Source organism: Dasypus novemcinctus, chromosome 7 (genome assembly GCF_030445035.2).
Source record: "Dasypus novemcinctus isolate mDasNov1 chromosome 7, mDasNov1.1.hap2, whole genome shotgun sequence".
Taxonomy (NCBI): Eukaryota; Metazoa; Chordata; class Mammalia; order Cingulata; family Dasypodidae; genus Dasypus; species Dasypus novemcinctus.
In genome coordinates, this window is record NC_080679.1 from 114,404,446 (window position 1) to 114,426,918 (window position 22,473).

A 22,473-nucleotide genomic window follows, 5' to 3' on the forward strand; every position below is an offset into this window, starting at 1 on the left:
AGTCATCATCATTTTATTTATAAACTATATTATATATGTATATTTATAAATAAATAATAATAATAAATAAGAATCAGCATTAAAGTATGGCATCGGAACTGAGCACAGTATTTAAGGGAGCTCTAATCCAGAGAACTCATGTGAGAATAATAATAGCTCACCTAAGAAAGGGTATAATAATAACAATAATTTCCTCATCCACAAGTCACCTCCTGCCCCTGATTTTGTGGATATGGCCTTCAGTGTTTCTGAAATCTTTACTGATAAACACGTTGTCATTATTCTTCAGTGTGGGTCCTTTGTTAACTTGCAGAGTCGTTAATTATTATGTCCCTTTATGTCCTTTCAACCCTGCAGCGGTTCTTGTTCTCTGGCTGACAGCCTGGTCTTTGCCACTGACCAGCAGCAGGATCACAAGACAGCACTGGACTCTGCGTCCCCTGCCTCTGCCTACCAGCAAGTCTGGGAAACATTCGCTAACCAGTCCAGGGCAGAAAGGGATGCTTTCCTGCAGGATGTTTTCCCCGAAGGCTTTCTCTGGGGCGTCTCCACAGGAGCCTTTAGTGTAGAAGGTGGCTGGGCTGAGGGTGGAAGAGGACCAAGCGTCTGGGACCAGCCTGGGCTCCAGAAGGCCACCAAGGGCCTAGCGACGCCATGGGTGGCCAGTGACAGTTACCACAAAGTGGACTCTGACGTCGCCCTGCTCCGCGGCCTCCGGGCTCAGGTCTACAAGTTTTCCATCTCCTGGTCCCGGATCTTCCCCACGGGGCTCAAGAGCAGCCCCAGCCTCCAAGGTGTTGCCTATTACAACAAACTGATCAACAGCCTGTTGAACTCGCACATCGAGCCCATGGTGACGTTGTTCCACTGGGACCTGCCTCAGGCCCTTCAGGATCTCGGTGGGTGGCAGAATGAGAGCATGGTGGAGGCCTTTCTGGACTATGCAGCCTTCTGCTTCTCTGCTTTTGGAGACCGTGTGAAGCTGTGGGTGACCTTCCATGAGCCGTGGGTGATGAGCTATGCAGGCTATGGTACTGGCCAACACGCACCAGGCATCTCTGACCCAGGAGTGGCCCCTTTTAAGGTATTTCCCATCTCTGCAACTCCTACTAATTAGAGGAAGAAGGACCTTTAGTGAGAGAAAGTAATTTTATGTCTCCTTTCTGTTAGCAAGACTTCCCTTTTTGTCTTTTAAAGATAAAGCAGAGGCAGGAAAGGAACCATAAATTATTAATCACCTATTTTGTCCAGACACTGTGCTATCACTCTAAAAATATTTATTACATCTTCAGAACAGCACTGGTGGATGAGGATCTGGGGTTCAGAGAGGAGAGACAATTTGGTCATGTTGGCATCTCTAGTGGTCTGGCAGTTTGAAGCAGGATTTGAGTCAAAAGTCAAATATACTTGACTCCAGAGCAAGTTCTCTGTGTTTGCTAGGACACTTGGTGGCAAGTGACAGAAAAACCCAATGCAAACTGCCTTAAGCAAGGAGAGAATTTATGAGTTCAGGAAACTGAAAAGTCTTGGTTGTAGCTTGATCAGGGTGGGGCTTGACCAAGAGCCTAAACGATGTCACCAGCACCTAATTTCTCTCCCCCTTTTCTCTTCATTGGCTTTATTCCTGAGCTACTGGCAACTAGATGTAAGCAAGCCCCACTTTCGTATTTAAAGGCCAGCAGGAGAGAAGATGAGAAAGCTCACCATCTATTCTGATGCTCACAGTAAATTCTCCCTGTGTCTCACTGTCTCTGAGTGGGATGCCTGCCCATCCCTGAGCCCCTCACTGGGCCTGGGCTAGAGGACTGTGATGCACTGAATCTTCTACCCCTTAACACACTGGCTGAGGGCTGGGAAGGGGCTGGTTTCCCTGAGGGCAGTCAGAATATTAGGTGGATGTTGAGGAACACATTAAAAAATGGTTTAATATAACTCCTTTCTATCATTTCCCTTTTTCTTCAAATTCTCCCTGAAAATCCATCATTTTTCCCTGGCAACATTCTTCAGAATAGAAATGTCAGACTGGCTTTTCCCCTGCCCCACTTGGGTTCTGCTCTGAAATATGAGTATTTTCTGTGCCCAATGCCAGGTATTGAGGACTCATGCCCTTGATATGCTATAATCTTTTGAGGGAGATTATATAGCACTCATAATAAAATTAGAGAACAATTGAAAATGTATGTAATTCAGATGAAATGGAGTATTATGAATAAATGAACTAATGTGATATGCCGAAAATTAAGCATAAACATCAAGGCTCTCATTCTGCTCTTGTTTGAAAAGTGACCCCACTTGTGGAGAGAAAACACTTCTGAAAATGGGAAGTTTGAACCTTTTTCTTTGTCTACTTGTGGTAAAACTCATCCAAAACCTTTTCTTCTTAGGACTCTTACTCCTTTGTTCTGTGGCTCCTGAGATTTTTCCACAGAGACTTTGATGAGAAATTCTCCTCCACGTTTCTTCTACAATTCTTGTTTTTATTTATTAGTTAAAACGTTATATTATTAAAGAAAATTTTCAAAGAAAATATTTTCTCTCATAACTCTACTAGCCTTGGCTCCTTTCCAAAAGTCGGTATTTATTTTGGGGGGCATATTTTGATGTGAAATTCTTTAAAAGCCTAGTGTCATCATTTGATATGATCGAAAGGAAAAAGGAAAGGGAGCTAAGGTTTAACAAGTTGCCTCCTATACTCCAAGCTTCTGCTTAGTGTTTTGTTTTGTTTTTTAGACTTTTTATGGTTCATGGTTCTATTTCACACAAAACTTGCAAATGGGCTATGCTTAGTATTTTATATACACTTATCTCATTTAATCCTCCCAGGTGGATCCATAATTACTTGCTTCTTGCAGGCAAAGAAGCTGAAGTTGAAAAAGAAGGTTGTCTGAGTTTGCCCAGCAAGTCAGTGGCAGAGCCAAAATTCTAGTCTGGACTTGTGATACTCCAAATATGTCTCCCCTTTTATCCCTATTTTCCCATGATGTTTTACCGAGGAAAATTGTTGACTTTTATAAGACCACAAGTTAAGTCTACAAGGAGATCCCTGGTTATGATTTTTCTTACCTTATATTCATTGAGTAGAAAAGAAAACAGATAATCTAGAAAGAATGCTCTTTTCCCTTTTGCGTTAACTGAAATAATTTCCTGCCGTAGATTTATTGGTCAATAAGCATTTAGGACAGAGACAGAATAGCATTGTGGGTGACACTATAGTCCTGGAGTTGGACTACCTGGGTTTTGTATCTTCACTCCACCCTTTCCTGTAGCTAAATAGTATATATCTCTCTGGATCTTGTTTTCCTCATCTGTAAAGTGGCCATAGTAATTGTACCTGCCATAAGAGCTTGTTCTGAGAATTACATGGGCGACTACAATGAGCAGTAAGTGCTCAATACATGTCAGTTATTATTGTCAGTGTTGTTGCTGACATTGTTATTGACTTGTTGATATGGTTGTTGCCTTGTTCTTGTACAGGTTATGGACATTGGTGATAACTTGTTATTGATGTTTGTTGTTGCCTTGTTCATGATATATATGTTGTCGTCATTGTTACTAAGAACTGTGTTTCCTTCTTTCTTCCTCACAAGGTAGCTCACTCGGTCCTCAAGGCTCATGCCAGAGCTTGGCACCACTACAACAGCCACCATCGCCCGCAGCAGCAGGGGCGTGTGGGTATTGTGCTGAATTCTGACTGGGCGGAGCCCCTGTCCCCCGAGAGGCCTGAGGACCTGAGAGCCTCCGAGCGCTTCTTGCACTTCATGGTGGGCTGGTTTGCACACCCCATTTTTGTGGATGGTGATTACCCAAAAGCCCTGCGGGCTCAGATTCAACAGATGAACAAACGGTGCCCTAGCCCTGTGGCCCAGCTTCCGGAGTTCACTGAGACAGAGAAGCAGCTCCTGAAAGGCTCAGCAGATTTTCTGGGTCTGTCCCATTATACCTCCCGCCTCGTCAGTGAAGCCCCGCAGGACACCTGCACCCCCAGCTATGATAAAATCGGAGGCTTCTCCCAGCATGTGGACCCTGCATGGCCTCACACCTCATCCCCTTGGATTCGGGTGGTGCCCTGGGGTATAAGGAGGCTGTTGAAGTTTGTATCCTTGGAATACACAAGAGGAAAAATTCCAATTTACTTGGCTGGGAATGGCATGCCCATAGGAGAAAGTGAAAATCTGCTTGATGACTCTTTGAGAGTAGACTACTTCAATCAATATATCAATGAGGTGCTTAAGGGTAAGAATGGGAAATCTGCTGGTGATTGGAAGTGGGTGATACTTTTCCTCCAAGCTGTCAATATTGTTTAATGGCACAAAAACAGTCTCCTAAGAAAATGAGGCGAAAAGTAGTATTGGTGGTAATAGCAGGAGTCCCTCAGATCACATCAGCTCCTAACTCTCACCTCCAAGTCTTCATATCTTTTCTACTATGTTCTTATTCTCTCGAAAGCTTCCCTTCTACCTTCTTCCCATCTGAGTCCTACCCATTCATCAAGCCTCATCGTCATTTAATTCACTTATTTAACAAATATTTATTGAGTGTCTATTATGTGCCAGACATTATGCAAGGCAATAGAGGTACAATATTGAACAAACATCATCCTTTCCCACAGGGAATTCATAGTCTGCAGAGGGACACAGAGAATTACAATGTAGCATGATAAGGGCTTTACAGGATGGCATCACAACACTTAAGATGGAGCTCGAACCATAAAATTTTCCCTCGTTGCTTCAACCATATTGATCTCCATCCCCGTTAACTGGCTATAAAATCTGCATTCCAGTCTTGTTCTTACCTAGCATACTGTTTCATTTGTCTTTTTAGTCTAAGTAAAAAGGGATGGCAAATAGGTTACATCTCACATGTCAGTCCTAATCCATTAATAGTAGCTAGTTGTCTCCCTAGAAGGCTGTGTTGAGAAAGTTTCAAGGCATTGTCTAAATTAAAAAAGAAAGAGTTGATTGATGATCCCTACCAAGGACACTGAAGTCAGGAATGGAGACCCACGTCTTACATACTCACCATCCCTGTTCATGCAGAGACCCTCTCACATACTTCTGTTGTACTCTCCTTAGCATTGAGATTATAATTCTGTAATCTTCATCATCTTCAAGATTCTTTTAAGACATTATTTTCTGTGTTTCTCGAAACAGTCCTGTGCAGGTAGGAGCAGGTATTAGCCTCATTGGACAACTGAGAACTCTGATGCTATGAGAGTTTAAGTGATACATCCACACAGCCAGTGAGCGGAACCAGAGACTCAGCATTTCACTCTGCCCACTAAGTTTTTATTCACCTTTTGTATCAACAGATAGCATGGGTATGGGGCAAAGTAAATGCTTAATTAACTCTTTATTGAGTGAACAAGCAACTTTACACATCTCTTATACAATCAGTATGTTTGTTGAATGACTGTGTAGTATGACAAACACAAAGCTTAATGCTTTGTTTTCTCCAAATGGGAGTCCACAACTATTGCCATGCTTTGGTTTTTGGTTGATTCACTAGACTATAGATTGGGAAATTAGACGTGAGTCAGGGAATACATTTTTTTAGGCTTTATTTCTCTTATTTAACATGGAATGTGTGATCATTTTATGTCAATATTTTATTAAATGTAAATGAGGAAAAAAGTATATTTTTAATATATTCATCATAAAACCAAGGAGTCCTGATGCTAGCAGATTTTGGAAAACACTCTTTCTGTTTTCATTTTAAGATAGGAATTCTCCATTGGACTGAAATTTATGGCCCTTTGAGTGATTTGATGTTTCATGGGGGTCTTACAGATTTTCCTTTTATTCATTCTCGGAGAGAAAAAAATAATAAGTTTTTTTGAGGGGGGCTAATCCAAGTCACCTCCAAAACTTTCATGTCAAAGGAAGACTTTTTAAAAGCAACCAACAGTAACAGAGACTTTAAAATAAATCCGAGTTTTGTTTTCCTTCACAGCTGTCAAGGAGGACTTGGTGGATGTTCGTTCTTACATTGCTCGTTCCCTCATTGATGGCTTCGAAGGCCCTTCTGGTTATAGTCAGAGGTTTGGGCTGTACCATGTCAACTTCAACGATAGCAGCAAGCCAAGGACTCCCAGGAAATCTGCCTACTTTTTCACCAGCATCATTGAAAAGAATGGTTTCTTCACTAAGGCAGTAAATAGATTGCCACAAGACTTCCCCCCAAAAGTTAGAGCCTTCACATTTTCCTCCGAGGTACCCTCCAAGGCTAAAGTAGTTTGGGAAAAGTTCTCCAACCAAACCAAATTTGAAAGAGATTTGTTCTACCATGGCACATTCCGGGATGACTTTCTGTGGGGTGTGTCCTCGTCAGCCTATCAGATTGAAGGTGCTTGGAATGCTGATGGCAAAGGCCCCAGCATTTGGGATAACTTTACCCACACACCAGGGAACAATGTGAAAGACAATGCCACCGGAGACATAGCCTGTGACAGCTATAACAAGTTGGATGCTGATCTGAATATGCTTCGAGCTCTGAAGGTGAAGGCGTATCGCTTCTCTATCTCCTGGTCTCGGATTTTCCCAACTGGGAGAAAGAATTCTATCAACAGTCATGGTGTCGATTATTACAACAAGCTGATAAATGGCTTGGTGGCAAGCAACATTTCTCCCATGGTGACATTGTTCCACTGGGACCTGCCCCAAGCCCTCCAGGATATTGGAGGCTGGGATAATCCTTCCTTGATTGAGTTGTTTGACAGCTATGCCGACTTCTGTTTCCAGACCTTTGGTGACAGAGTTAAGTTCTGGATGACATTTAATGAGCCCACATACCAGGCATGGCTAGGTTATGGCTCAGGGATTTTTCCCCCAAATGTGAAGGACGCAGGCTGGGCACCTTATAGGATTGGCCATACACTCATCAAAGCTCATGCCAGAGTCTATCACACTTACGATGAGAAATATAGACAGAAGCAGCAGGGGGTAATTTCACTGAGCCTTAATGCATACTGGGCAGAACCCAAGTCTCTGGGGACCCCAAGAGACGTGGAGGCAGCTGACCGGGTGCTGCAGTTCTCCCTGGGCTGGTTCGCCCACCCCATTTTTAGAAACGGAGACTATCCTGATGCCATGAAGTGGAAAGTGGGGAACAGGAGTGAACTCCAGCATTTAGCTGCCTCCCGCCTGCCGAGCTTCACTGAAGAAGAGAAGAAGTACATTAGCACCACAGCTGATGTCTTCTGTCTCAACACATACTCGTCTAGAATCGTGCAGTATAAAACACCCAGGCTGAACCCACCTTCCTACGAAAATGATGTCGAGGCAGCTGAGGAGGAGGACCCTTCATGGCCTTCTACGGCCGTGAACAGAGCTGCACCCTGGGGAATGCGGAGACTGCTGAACTGGATCAAAGAAGAGTATGGCAACATCCCCATTTACATCACCGAGAATGGGGTGGGGCTGACAAATCCCAAAGTGGAGGATACTGATAGGATATTTTACCACAAAACCTACATCAATGAAGCTTTGAAAGGTATGTGAGGGTTCATACCCCCTTATAAAATCTTCAAACATTCATATGTCATGTGCTTGAAGTACTTTGCAAATCATCAATCTCTCTCATGCCCTAACTCCAAAATTGTTTACCTGTTTTAGAGTTATAATCCTTTTGAGAAGCGGGAAAAACTTATAGTCATTCTCTAGAGAAAAGCACATGTGTAATTCATACAAGAATATTTTCATGGGTCCAGTCATTCAATTTATCTAAGAAAGATTTGTTGATCAAGTATAATGTGACAGGTCCTATTTCAGGTGCTGGAGGTACAGCAGCAAATAAAATATAAATTTCTGCCCTCATGGAGCTTACATTCTGGTGGGTTCCATGGACTCCAGTGCAAGAAACTCTTCTCTGATTCACACTTCTGTACGTAACTTCCAAAGTGTGAGGATGGGCTGAGACTCTTGAAGTTGAGACATGTGCCTTTACCCCAACAAAAGAATCTGATCTTGTAAAGATCAGTCATTACTACTTGCCATAGAATCATTGGTGGCAGGAAAAATAAAGATAACAAAGAATGTTAATTTAATCAGGGCATACGTTGCTTGTGTATAGAAAAGTTGATGAGTTTGAAATATTGTCTTGAGTCAAGGATACTTGGAGATCCTCCCTCAGGGGGTAAAGCTATCTTCTCTGCTCCCTCTGGAATTTTCCCAGCCTACAGGCTCGATGGTGTAGACCTTCGAGGGTACATGGCATGGTCTCTGATGGACAACTTTGAGTGGCTGAATGGCTACACAGTCAAGTTTGGTCTGTACCATGTTGATTTCAATGACTCGAGTAGACCTCGAACAGCAAGAGCCTCCGCCAGGTACTACACAGAGATCATTACCAACAATGGCATGCCACTGCCCAAGGAAGATGAGTTTCTGTACGGAGAGTTTCCCAAGGACTTCATCTGGAGTGCGGCTACTGCTGCATATCAGGTGAGAATTCAATGCAATTAAGCAAACATGTATTGCATACCTACAATGTGTCCCTCTCTAGGCTAGAACAAGAAGCACACCATGGCCCCTCGCACAGGCACATGAGCTGGGGATGTCATTAGACCTTGATTGCCCTGTGGGAGGGAAGTACAGGGTGCTGTGCGGAATCTGACTTCAGGGGGCCATGATTGAGGGTTGGGGGGCGGGGGTTGTTCATTCAAACCCTCACTGAGTACCCACCATTCTCTGGACTCTGCTGCACTAATTACTGGGACACCAAGATGAAAGACACAAGGCCTGAACCTCAGTGTCTGTGGAAATTCTGTCAGCAGGCAGACAAATAATTGCCTATCATAGTATGATGGTGCCGTGAGTATGTACAGAAAGCTGCAGAGGGGTGGTCAGAAAGGGCTCTGAGAGGAGGTGGTGCTGACTTATGTCCTGACTTGGTACTTACCTGCTAAGAGAAAGGCTGAGGGACCTGGGAGCACCTTGACCAAATGATTTAATGAGACCGTGTATTATCATCTTCAGATTGAAGGTGCATGGAGAGAGGATGGCAAGGGACTCAGTATTTGGGACACCTATTCCCACACACCACTGAAGATCGGGAATGATGACACCGGAGATGTGACCTGTGACAGTTACCACAAGATCGCTGAGGATCTGGTAGCCCTGAAGAACCTGGGCGTGTCCCACTATCGCTTTTCTGTCTCTTGGTCTCGCATCCTCCCTGATGGAACCACCAAGTATATCAATGAAGCAGGCTTGAATTACTATCGGCGGCTCATTGACGCGCTGCTGGAGGCTAACATCAAACCCCAGGTGAGAGCAGGCCTCCAGCAAGCATTAGTTAGGTCCAGGTGGGGAAAATCAACTGGGCTGGGGGACCACACTTCGTGTGTAAACAAAACGCTGTTTCTAAACTTAATTTTTTAACTTGGCAATATATTCACATGGTTCAGAATTCAAAAAGCACAAAAGGTTCTGCAGAGGAAATTTTCCTTCCCATCCCTGACTCCTAGTCATCCAATTCCCCTCCCTAGTTTCTTATGTGTCCTGCTTATGCATATGTAAGTAAACAAATGTGTTTATCTGTCTGTGTGAGTATATGTGAGATATATATATTCCCTTTCCCCATCTTTTTCATAATGACATAATGGGAACATTTATCATGTGTACTATTTTGTACCAACTTTTATTTAACAATATTTCTTACAGATATTTCCATATCAGTACATAGTTGCCTCGTTCTTTCCTCCTTCCTTCTTTTTTTTTAAAGATTTATTTATTTATTTTATTTATTTATTCCCCCCCCACCCCCTCATTGTTTGTGCTTGCTGTCTCCTCTCTGTTCATCTTCTTTTTTGGAAAGCACTGGGAACCGAACCTCGGACCTCCCATGTGAGAGAGAGGCACCCAATCACTGTGCCACCTCTGCTCCCTGCTTGTTGTATCTCTCATTGTGTTTCTTCACTGTGTCTCTTCATTGCATCATCTTGTTGCATTAGCTTGCCATGCCAGCCTGTCACTTCAGCTCTCTGTCTTACTTAGGAGACACTGGGAACCGAACCCAGGACCTTCCATGTGGTAGGTGGGCATCCAGCTGTTTGAGCCGCATCTGCTTCCCCCCCCTCTTTTTTTTTAAAGATTTATTTATTTTACTTCATTTATTTATTCCCCCCACTCCCTTGTTGTTTGCATTCACTGTCTGCTCTCAGTTCTCTGTGGTGGTGTGGGCCGTCAGCTCTCTGCAGTGGCGCAGGCCAACTTGCCTTCACCAGGAGGCCCGGGGAATCAAACCCAGGGCTTCCCGTATAGTAGATGGGAGCCCAGTCACCTGAGCCATATCTGCCTCCCCCCTTCCTTTTTTTAAAAAGATTTATGTGGAATTCTGTTTTGACCATACATATTTAACTAAGTCTTTATTGATGGACATTTAGGATATTTCTACCCTTTTGCTATTATAACCAATACTGCACTGAAAACCATAGATATAGGTTGTTTCACGTATGTGAAAATATATCTTTAGGATACAGTCATAGGAGCAGAATTGCTGGGTCAAAAGTACATGTGTTTTAAGCCATAAATTATTTTAAACAGTGGTATAGAAACGTGTGGGCTTAATTTTCTGTCACCAATTTTAAAATTTTCTTTGGGAGGCTAAGAACACATTTCCTTTTCCCCTGGGCAATTTATCATAAAGCACTGAAAGTTATTTGTTTCCTTTGCTATAGTGAATAGAGATCATGTACCTCAGCCAAGACATAATCCCCAGAGCACAACCTCCCTATATCTCCCCCCAAAACATAGCTTTTCCTAATTAAAATACTATCTCTTCTCACTAATAATATTGGCATGAACAAATCAATCCCTGCAGTGTTTATTATGGTGAGTCCTTTGATTGATGGGGGAGAAGACAGCAGAATTGTCTTCTAACGCCCTGTGGACTATGTGGACAGTGAAATTCATCACAGATAGCAGTTCCAGAACTATATCAGAGAGCACACAACTCAAGGCCAAACACTGTTGTACAGCTAGAAGGTCTTGACATAATAAAAGAAAGATGCTGTGGTCAGGGAAAACTTCCAGAAGGTGTGGGTACTGATGAGTGAGGAGGCAGGAGAAGGGCATTTCAGACAAAGGGAAAGACTTGCTTCTGGGCATAAGATTTTAGTGGCCCACTCAGCCTGACAACAGTGGAGAACCTGGCTTGGGTCCTTGAGCAAAGGCCAGGAGAAAGAAAAGGCTGCCATGTGGATACAGCCAGAGGAGCCCCTCTCCAACAGAAATGGGTTCCCAATCCCAGAAGAAAGGCCTCCAGGCACATTTGGTGATGTCCTTTGGAATGTCTCTTTACAAGTAAGTCTGTCCTCCTGGAATTCTCAGACCTGCAGACTTCCAGTGCATTTTATCCAGGAGGTTCTGAAGTACTAACATTCCCAGTTCCTGACTCTAACTATAGCTACCACTTACCAAAGGTCTTCCAGGATGTTGGCCACTTCTCTCGTACTCTTCCATGTGATTTAGGTCTCACAATGATTCCATGAGATGGAGTGGTAGTACCTGAGCCCAAGGTTACACAGCTAGCAAGGAACAGAGCCAGACTCTAAACCCAAGCTTTTCTGATCCAGATGTTATGATTTTCTCATCCTACATTGCTGCTGCCCTTTCCTTCTTCCCAAAGACAAACATCATTGAGCTTTTTTTTCTCATAATTCATTCTCAGCTTTAGCAGCAGACCTTCAAAGCTGGCATATCTAGTGTCAGTGGTGTCCCCTGGAAAGACATTCCCTAAGGGAGGCCAGCCCTGGAAAGCAGAGTTGATGGAACTGCTGATCTGGCTTTTTCACAGGTGACCATTTACCACTGGGATCTGCCCCAGGCGCTCCAGGATGTTGGAGGCTGGGAAAATGAAACTGTTGTCCAGAGGTTTAAAGAGTATGCAGACGTGCTCTTCCAGAAGCTGGGGGACAAGGTGAAGTTTTGGATCACACTGAATGAACCTTTTGTCGTTGCTAACCAGGGCTATGGCTACGGTACAGCAGCTCCAGGTAAAGGAACCAGACCTGACTTGTCAGCTCTTTTGAGTATGGCTTTCTTAGAGCCGCGCAGACATGAAATCTGGGTGGCAGGGATAGAGAGACCAAGAAAGATCTATGGCAGTGCCTCAGAAACCTTACCTTTTCCCAAAGGCCCTTTGAGGTTTCTCCTTCTGACACCACTGTTGCCAGACATGAATTTCACATATCAGTATCTCAAATTGGCTTTGATTCTTTGCTCTGTGATTCTGACCTGCCTTAGATGGGAAACTCCTTGAGATCAGGGGCATGGGCTAATAGATGAGGGAAAGGACATTCATCAGGCTGCACAGGTCCACTGAATGTTCTCTGCAATTCCAAAATTCAAAAGGTTCTGATCATTTATTTGGCTGACCTGAGCTCATCTAACAATAGTGAAACCTGATTTGAACCAACACGAGGTTATTATGGTCTTTGTCTTAGTTTGCAAGGGCTGGTATGACAAACACTGTGGACTGGTTGGCTTACACTACAGGAATTTATTGGCTATCAGTTTGGTAGCTCGAAGTAAAAAATCAAGGAATCAGCAAGCTGCGCTTTGTCCAAAGTCTGTAACGTTCTGGTGGTGGTTTGCCTACAGTCCTCTGTCACACGGTGATCTACTTCCATGTCCAAATTTCCTTTGTTTATAAGGTCTCTGGTCATATTAGATTAAGGGCCACCCTGACTTAGCCAGGCCTCATCTAAATAGTATTTTGAAGATCCTATTTACAAATGAGTCCATACCTAAAGGAGCAGAGGTTAGGACTTGATCAAGTCTTTTTGGGTGACCTGATTCAATCTGTCACGGTCTATCCTACTCAGCGTGACTATTTGTAAATTCTGCAGCAAAATATTAGTGTGCTTACTTACAAAGAGTTATCCTGAGCCCTGCTTGGGTGATATGTAACATATGATATGTGCAACTTACTACTTTTTCAAAATACAAAAATTTTAAAAATCCAAAACACATCTGACCCTAAGTGTTTTAAATAAGGGATTGTGAACCTGTCCTTGCCCCTTGATAACCATCCATTTTTCCTTTGCTCCAGTTCTGGGCTTATAAGCATGAATTTATGGTTATCTATGTGATTCCTTGGAAGACAATGCTTCAAAAAGAGCCATGGAGAGATCTCATTATCATTTATATCTCCCATTGGTACTTGGCTGGCATTTTGGTTTACCATCTCTTCTACACACAAGAGGAGACCTTTCCCATAACATTTGCTCTTAAGAATTCTCTGGAGTCAGTCACTAGTATCAGCTGTATCTCCAACCCAAATTTCACAGTGGGCCCCCAAAGAGCTCCAGGAGTAACTCCCGAGGCACATACTATTCTGGGTACTTTACCTGAGGCATATGAGCCAATTCTGGGGGTGGAGGTACAGAAACCAACATTTATGAAACGCCTTCTCTCTACAGACATGGTGCTGGGTGCTTCACATGTGCCATTCATTTCCTTTTGACATGAACTCCACTGCCCATTTATTTAGGAAGAAACTGAAAGGTTGAATCACTCGCCCAAGGTTCCACAGCCAGCCTATAGAAGTAGAGACAGGATTTGAATTCCTGTCTTCCTTCCAAAATCTGTGCTCTTTCTCCCAAACACAGAGCACATCTGTAGGTAAATAGTAACACTCTTGGCCCTATTCATTCTCCATTAACATCCACATGTGTGTTTGCAGGAATCTCCTTTAGGCCTGGCACTGCTCCCTACGTTGTAGGCCACAACCTAATAAAGGCACATGCTGAGGCCTGGCATCTGTACAATGATAAGTATCGTACCAGTCAAGGCGGCATGATTTCCATCACCATCAATAGTGACTGGGCTGAGCCCAGAGACCCCTCCAACCAGGAGGATGTGGAGGCAGCCAGGAGATATGTACAGGTCTGTTTTTTCCTGTGTGTACTTTTCTTAACTCTTGCCCTTTTACCCCTCCTTTCACAAGTTAATGGAAATAGAGTGTGAATCAACGATTTAAGATCTAGGCCCTATTTTGTTGTTACCTGATTCTTTGAACTTGGGAAAGTGACTTAACCTTTTTGTACCAGTTTCTCATTTATGAAATGGAAATGCCCTACCCACCTCACAGGTTTGCAGATGAAAATGATAAGTTCTTTGGGAGTTAGGTTTTCATTGAAGTCTTTAAATAATTATTGTGCTTGTAAGCCTTATTGGGTGTATCAGTGGTTTGGCTATAATTAATAGAAAGAAATTCCATCTCTTCAATGTCTCTGGTTTTACTATAGTACCTAAAAGAGCTGGACTGTGCTGTGTCTTCATCTCTAGGTGTGGTCATCTAATTTTATTTTACTCTTGTCTAAGAGTTCCTTAAATTTGGGGCTTTAGGTTCTGTGAAACTCTTTAGTCCCCCTACCTTGCCAATTCTGTGAGTTTAACGTAAGGACATATATGTTTTGGTACAGGAATTTTGTCCCACTGATACTCCCTAGAAAGTAGAGACGTTAGTAAGTAGGTAATAAGATGGCCCACTCTTATTTCAGTGTGAACCTCCCTGACAAGAGGAGAGAATGAAAATAGTACTTATTCATGGCATTGCTTTTCTATGGCTTCTGCTAATGTCTTTGAAGGGTTTAGAAGGCACTCCCTCTTGTTTTTTTAGCATCAGGAAAGAAAGGCAAGAGTCTCTCTCCAGGCAGGTTCCCACTTCGAGCTCTGTGCAGGAACCTGGCAGAGTATGGCACTCTGACTCTTGGGGAATACCAAGAGCCTTGGTTTGCGACACTCTTTACAAGAGAACTTGTCAGAGGTGGTCAAATAAATAAATGCAAACAAGAGCCTAATTCTCCCATTTGCTAGTCAGCTGGGGGAAAAAAAAGAATCTTGGAGCAAAATAAAATCTCAATCTGTCCTTTCAGACTCACAGAACTGGTAAGCAATCACTTGTTTTACCAAATCACACTCCCAAACCTCAGGAAACATTAGGTTTTAGTGTCATTAGATTGAGCCACTTACTGTAGGACCATGATAGTGCAGCTTGGGATGATGACAGAAATGGCCCAGCTCTGACTCTGAATGGAAGGCTACTCCCACCTTGTATTTCAGGCTTTAGCTGCAGGTGAGGTGAGGGGGCGGGTGTGACAAGACAGAAGAACCCCAGCATCAGAGCATTTAAGGGGGCCATGTATTTCACCTCTGGGTAAGGATGACGTCATTAAAGAAAACGGTTGAAAGGTACTTCACTTTAGGTCTGTGAATCCTCAGAATGCCCTGGTTGACCCTTCAGAATTTTGATGAGGAAGGACCAGGATGTTAGGTCCAAAGTCTTTGCTGGCCATTGCTCCATGGTAAGAGGGGAATCGTGGGCCTGAGGGCTCACCCTCGCCTTCCTCCTCTGCAAGGCACGCCTGAGGGCAAAACTACTGAGCACCAGGGGCAGGACTCAATTTGGTTCATTTCTCCTTAAAATGGATTTATTAGGCGGACCCTGCCTTCAGTGAGATTGCAGTTAAGGAAACAAACACATGTGAAAAGACCTGTGGGTACTTAAGCTGCAGCATGCAAACAGCTGCAGAAGAAAGGAGAGCTTAAGTTTGGGGTTGAGGAGAAAGAAGGCTCTGTGAGGTCAGTGACTTCTGAGCAGGGTCGTTGCCCTCTCTTTGTCTGCCCACCTGCTGACTGAGCTGACTGTTCCCCCACCCACAGTTTATGGGAGGCTGGTTTGCACATCCTATTTTCAAGAATGGAGATTACAATGAGGTGATGAAGACACGGATCCGGGACAGGAGCTTGGCGGCAGGCCTCAACAAATCTCGGTAAGGTCTTGGTGCCCACACTCAGCCAGGAGGAGGGCAGAGGAAGTCTGGTCTGTGAGGCCAAACTAAGGCCTCTGGGTAGTCAACACAGTCAAGAGTGTGGGCATTGGAGGAAGAGAGGCTTATCTTATGCTAGTTACTTCATCTTGGACATTCTTTGCTTCCTTGGAAGATTAAATGTGATCATGTGTGTAAAGCTCTCAGACCAAAACCTGGCACAACAATGTGCTTGACAAAAGGCAGTTGCCACTAGGTTGTTATTCCTCAGAAAATCCAGGAAATCTGTCTCAAGGGCACCCACGTCTTAGCAACCCCACTAAGCAACCCTGAGGACAAACTGACCAGTCCTGTTTCATCACCTTATGAGGGAATATGGATGGCAATAGGTCATTGCCAGGCAGGTGCTTCTAGTCATTTGGCCAGAAGGTAGCAATGATTTGTACTAATGCACCCCAACTTCTTGTCACCATCCCTCTTCCTATCGTGGTAGTAATAGCAATATCAACAACAGCAAACACTTATCAGTTTATTTATTGAAATGTTCCTATTTCCAAGAAGAGTAAAATGAGGTGCAAAGATTCAGGCAAGGTCTCTCAGCTGTTAAGTGATGGAAATTTGAAACCAGGGTTTCTGACTCCAGTGTCCACACTGGGTTTAAGTCATATAGCTAGGATTACAGGTGTGGTATGTGGAAGGGGACAGAGTGATGGTCACTATCCTTATGGGAACATACCCATGAGCTCTAAGGTAGCTCAAGTGACCATCAGCAGTGGAAAGTGAAAGGAACTCATGAATTCCTAAGAGTCATTGAGGCTTCATTCTGAAAGCCCCCATATAGCCCAGCTGTGAGGATTAAATAGCGGTCCCCAACTTTATAACATCATCCTTCCCTGATTAGGGCAAGTCCTGCTAAGCAGTCTGTGCCTAAAGACCTGATCTACCAACTCTAGCCTCCAACAAACAAGCAAATATTCCAGACCATCAACGCAAGTTTGCTGCAAGCCTACCACGTGCCCAGGTCAGAGGCTGGCCCTGCGAAGTCCACATTAAGAGAAGATACCAAACCTGACTCTTCAAGGCACTGTCAGACCAGCTGGGAAGACAATAACACTTACAAGTCCATAGAATTTTATCCTCCAATTTCTTTAGTGCAAAGAAAACTCAGAAGATGAGTAGATCAGGGTGGACTGGGTAGACCCCAGGAGACTTCATGGAAAAGGCCAGACATCAATTGAGCTGGGCCTTGACAATGAATAGAAATTGGAAGAACAAGGGCATTCCATTCAAGGGGAAGGAGCATGAGCAAAAGCCTAGAGGTAGAAATGAGGGCGGTGCATGCAGATGAGTATAGGGAGACTGGTGAGAAGGCCTGCGGTGAAAGGGGGGACAAGATGAAAAACCAGGGAAGGGCCACACTGTGGAGGACTCTGAGGCCAGGCAAACACATTTGGCTTCAGTACAATAGGCCTCGAGGAACCACTCCTGGCTCCTGAGTCAGTAAGGAGCATATTGAGACTGGGCTTGAGTTTTCTCTCAGCATTTCACAAACCCTAGGGAGGGAAGGCTTTAATTCCCTCTAGTAAATGGCAGTGGAAAGCAAAGGATCAAGATGAAGGTGCCTCTAGGAGTGGCCTACACCAGAAGCAACTAGGGTCTCTGTCCTTCCTTGTCAGCATTCATATATGGTCAGGGTTCGACTGAAAGGAATCTACCAGTGCTGCACACAGGTGCATGATAATCAAACTGTACAGAAAAGTCTCCACAATGACAGAGAAGACCTGAGAAAATTCCCTGCTTACATGGCAAGAAATCAAAGTGCAGCAAAACTATGTGATCAGAGAAGTCCAAACCTCAGAAGTCCTATATATTCAATTTGTAAAAAAATTTCCCCTACTAGTAAGTATAGACTTTGCATAAAAGAGGCACACCAAAACAAACAACAGAAAACCCAGTAGCTTATAAAGGGAACAACATGGAAAGTCAAGTGATGAAAGATTTTACCTTGTGAATAAAAAGAATTAGTCTCAAGGTATTTGTGTGTGTGTGTGTGTATGTAGTCCTGAAGGGGAAGTTTATAAAAGGGTAAATTGTAGTTTCATTTTGCCACCGGTAAGAGGGTCTTATAACCACAGAGCAAAGCAAAGTTTACCATCTCAAGTGCTTTTTGCACCACCTGCAGGACCTCTCCTTTTCCCTGGCGAGTTGCTCCCAGTTGTGGGTAAGCACCTGGAATTTAGAGCATTCCCCACATGCTGCCCCAGTACATTCTCTTATAAGCAGGATGAATCCTGAAGCCCATGTCCTTAATGGCTTCTTCCACCCAGGCTCCCAGAATTTACAGAGAGTGAGAAGAGGAGGATCAATGGCACCTTCGACTTTTTTGGGTTCAATCACTACACCACTGTCTTGGCCTACAACCTTAACTATGGCTCCTTGATCTCCTCCTTTGATGCAGACAGGTAAGCCTGCCGAAGGGAGCCTGCAGCAGGCTTGGGAAGGAAAGAAAGCTGCTCCTTTTGCCCAGCTCTGTGCCCCATGCCATATATCCCAGGTTCTACAAAATGCTTACTGACTCCTAAGAGCCCAATAGAAATTTCCATGAATTTGATGGTGATACAAGACTAAGATTTCCAAGCTGCTTCCTATTAAGACAACATGCTTGACTTTTTAAAATATTTCCTAGAAAAATATTTTTCTTTCTGATTTACTTATTTTTAAATGTTAGCATTTAAAGCTACACATTTCCCTCTCAGCTCTGTCTTTGCTGCATCCCATAAGTTTTGGGTATGTAGTGTTTTCATTTTCATTCATCTCAAGGTATCACCTAATATCCTTTGTGATTTCTTTTTTGACTCATTGGTTTTGTTTCATTGGTTTTTTTTAAGGAGGTACTGGGGCTCAATCCCTGGACCTTGTACATGGGAAGCAAGCACTCAACCACTTGAGGTACATCCACTACCCTGACTCATTGTTTTTTTTAAGAGTGTATAGTTTAATTCCCACATATTTATGAGTTTTCCAGTTTTCCCTCTGTTATTGATTTCTAGCTTCATTCCATTGTGGTTGGAGAAGACACATTGTATGATTTCAATATTTTAAAGTTTATTTATACTTGTTTTTGACCTAACACGTAGTATATCCTGGAAAATTATGCATGTGCACTAGAGAAGAATGTATATTTTGCTCTTGTGGGGTAAAGTGTTCTATATACTTTTGTTAGGTTTATCTGGTTTATAGATAATATACAAGTCCTTTATTTCATTATTGATCTTCTGTGTAGATGTTCTAGCTGTTACTCAACGTGTATCAAAGTCTGGTAATAATTTAGAACTGTTTAGGTCTCCCTTCAAATCTGTCACCATGTGCTTCATTTAGTTAGGGCTCTGTTGTTAGGTGCATATATATTTATAAATGTTATATCTTGTTGAATTGTCCACTTTATCAATATGATGGTCCTTCTTTGTCCTTATAAGAATTTTTACTTAAAGTCCATTTTATCTGACATTATTAAGCTACCTGCAACAATCTTTCAGTTACTGTTTGCATGGATTATATTTTTCCATCTTTTCACTTTGAATCTATTTGTCTTTTTTGTTTTGTTTTGTTTTTAAGATTTATTTTATTTATTTACCGCCCCCCCTTGCTGTTTGCATTTGCTGTGTCTGCTTGTTGTGTGCTGGTCTTCTTTCAGGAGGCACTGGGAACTGAACCCAGGACTTCCAATGTGGGAGGGAGGTACCTAATTACCTGAGCCACCTCCACTCCCTGCTTTGTTTTGTCTCTCATTGTGTTTACCTCATGTCATCTTGTTGCATCAGTTTGCCACATCAGCTCACTGCCTTACTTGTCTTCTTTAGGAGGCACCGGGCACCAAACCTGGGACCTCCCATGTGGTACGTGGGAGCTTAATCACTTGAGCCACATCAGCACCCCCCCTTTTTTTTTTTTTTTTTAACTACCAGGGCTGGGGATTGAACCCATGACCTTTTGTGTGGGAAGCCAGAACTCAGCTCAGTCACTGAGTCACATCAGCAACCCTGAGTCAGCCTTCTCATTTGTTTTGCTTGTTGTTGTTTTTTTTGTTTTCAGAAGGCATCGGGAACCGAATCCTGGACCTCCCATGTGGGAAGCAGGCACTCAACTGCTTGAGCCACATCTGCTCCCCCGTGTTTTTTGTTTGTTTGTTTGAGATACTGGGGCCTGGGGATTGAACCCAGGGCCTCATATATAGGAAGCCAGCACTCACATCAAGTCACATCGGCTTCCCTGTGTTGGTTTTTTTGTTTGTTTTGCTTGTTGTTTGCTTTTGTTTTTTCAGGAGGTACTGGGAACCAAACCCAGGAACTCCCATGTGGAAGCTTGAGCCAAATCTGCTCCCTCCCCTTTGTTTTTTAATTTAAGGTGAGATGCTTGTAAACAGCATGTAGTTGGATCATGCTCTTTTATCCATTTTGCCAATCTCTGCCTTTTGACTGGAGAGTTTAATACATGTACATTCAAGTATTGATAATACAGGACTTTTTTCTGCCATTTTGCTATTTGGTGTTTGTAGATCTTATACATTTTTATCCCCCAATTATTCCATTTCTTGCTACTTTAATATTTGATATTTTGTATTTCTGTACTTCTGTATTTATCTGTTTAACCTCTTCTCATTTCCTTCTGTGTATATTTTTCAGATATTTTCTTTGTGATTATCATAGGTCCAAATTAAACTTCCTAAATCCATAACAAACACATCTGATTTGACAACCACTTAATTTCAAAGGTATACACAATCTATGTTCCTATACTCTTCCATCCCCCCACCTTTTTGTGTATGGTTACAAATTATATCTTTATAAAAACGTTTCAAAAGTTATGGATTTATCATTATTTTTTACATATTTGCATATTTTTTAAGATTTATTTTATTTATCCCCCTTCCCCCCCCATTCTCCCCATTGTCTGTTCTGTGTCCATTCACTGTGTGTTCTTCTGTGTCTGCTTGTATTCTCATTAGGCGGCTCTGGGAACTGATCCTGGGAATTTCCGGAGTGGGAGAGAGTTGATTACTCTCTCGCACCACCTCAACTGCCTGTTCTGCTATGCTTTCTTATTTTCTCTCCTCTGTGTCTCTTCTTGCATCATCTTGCTGCGCCAGCTCTCAGCATTGGCCAGCACTTCTGCATGGGGCGACTTTCCTGCACTGGTTGGCATTCCCACACAGGGGGGCTCTCCTGCGCAGCGGCATTCCAGCATGGACCAGCACTTTGCCATGTGGGCCAGCTTGCCCTCACCAAGAAACACTGGGCATCAAACCCTGGACCTCCTATATGGTAGATGGGAGCCCAATTGGTTGAGCCATATCCGTTTCCCTATTTCCATATTATTAATGCATCCTATAAGAAGTAAAAAATGGAATTACATACTAAAATACAATAAAATAGTACTGACCAATATGGATACCTTTACTGAAGATCTTTATTTTGCCACTTCAATCTACTGTCTAGTGTGCTTTCCTTTTCAATCTGGAGAACTCACTTTAGCATTGCTTTTAGGGCAGGTCTAATAGTAACAAATACCTCCAACTTTTGTTTTCTGGGAATGTTTTAATTTCTCCCCGTATTTGAAAGAATTCTCACCAGATAAAATTCTTGGTTGGCAAATTTTTCTTGCAGCACTTTCAATATTTCATACCATTTCCCTCTTGCTTGCATTGTTTCTGATAAGAACACATCACTTAATTTTATTGGGGCTCCCTTGTATGTGACACATTGGTTTTGCCTTGTGGCTATCATAATTCTCTCTTGGTCTTTGGCATTTGACACTTTGATTATAATGTGTTTAGGTGTGGATACCTTCAAGTTTACCCTGTTTGAGGGTCACTGGCTTCTTGAATATATATATTAAGGTCTTTCATTAATTATAGGGGTTTTAGCCATTATTCCTTTGACATTTCTTTTGCCCTTTTCTCTCTTCTCTTTCTGGGACTCCCATAACACTCATATTGATATGCTAGATGGTATCCCATAGTTCCTCAGGCTCTGTCCACTTTTCTTCATTCTTTGCTCTTTCTCCTTCTCAGATTGGTTGAATTCAGTAGTTTTATCTTCACGTTCACTGATTCTTCTGTCAGCTTTAATCTGTTGAACATTTTTAGGGTCTTTTTACTTTCTGTCACTGTGACCTTCAGCTCTGTTTGATTTCTTTTCATAGTATTCAGCTCTCTATTGATATTCTTTGTGTTCGTCTATTGTTTTCCTGATTTTCTTTAGTTCTTTGTCTAGTTTACCTTTAGCTCTTTGAGCATATTTAGGACCATTTTTAAAAAGTCTTTGGTAATTCCCAGGTCTGGCCCTCCTTGTTGATGGTTTATAATGTTTTAATCATCTCCTTTCCTGGACCATCATTTCCTGTTTCTCTTGGTATGTTTTGTAATCTTTGTTGAAAACCTGTACATTTTGATATTTTAGTCTATCTCTGGAATTTAGACTTTGAGAAGGAGGAAGAAAAGAAGAAAAAGAGGAATAAGGTGGAAAAAAGGAGGGAAAAAAAGCACCTTTCCCAATTTTTGCAGTTTGACCTGCGCAAATATCTCTTGTGAGTTTGGAGAATAGATCCAGGCCAAAGCATAGGGCCTTCCCTGATTCTTTCTGCACACGTCTCTTGTCTTGGGCAAGTGTGTATAGGGGAATAGGATATTCCCCTATTTACAT

General features: G+C 42.8%; 1 protein-coding gene across 1 annotated transcript in view; it reads left to right on the forward strand.

Annotated features, from left to right (window-relative positions):
• The window catches only part of LCT (lactase), a 54,277-nt gene that overhangs the window by 27,111 nt on the left and 4,693 nt on the right, over positions 1-22,473 (forward strand). The window contains exons 6-14 of the mRNA XM_004480158.4: positions 358-1,084; positions 3,588-4,233; positions 5,950-7,488; positions 8,170-8,438; positions 8,973-9,263; positions 11,794-11,992; positions 13,684-13,886; positions 15,666-15,775; positions 18,100-18,234. Of these exons, the coding sequence (XP_004480215.2) occupies positions 358-1,084; positions 3,588-4,233; positions 5,950-7,488; positions 8,170-8,438; positions 8,973-9,263; positions 11,794-11,992; positions 13,684-13,886; positions 15,666-15,775; positions 18,100-18,234 (4,119 nt within the window). The remainder of the gene's footprint in view (positions 1-357; positions 1,085-3,587; positions 4,234-5,949; positions 7,489-8,169; positions 8,439-8,972; positions 9,264-11,793; positions 11,993-13,683; positions 13,887-15,665; positions 15,776-18,099; positions 18,235-22,473) is intronic.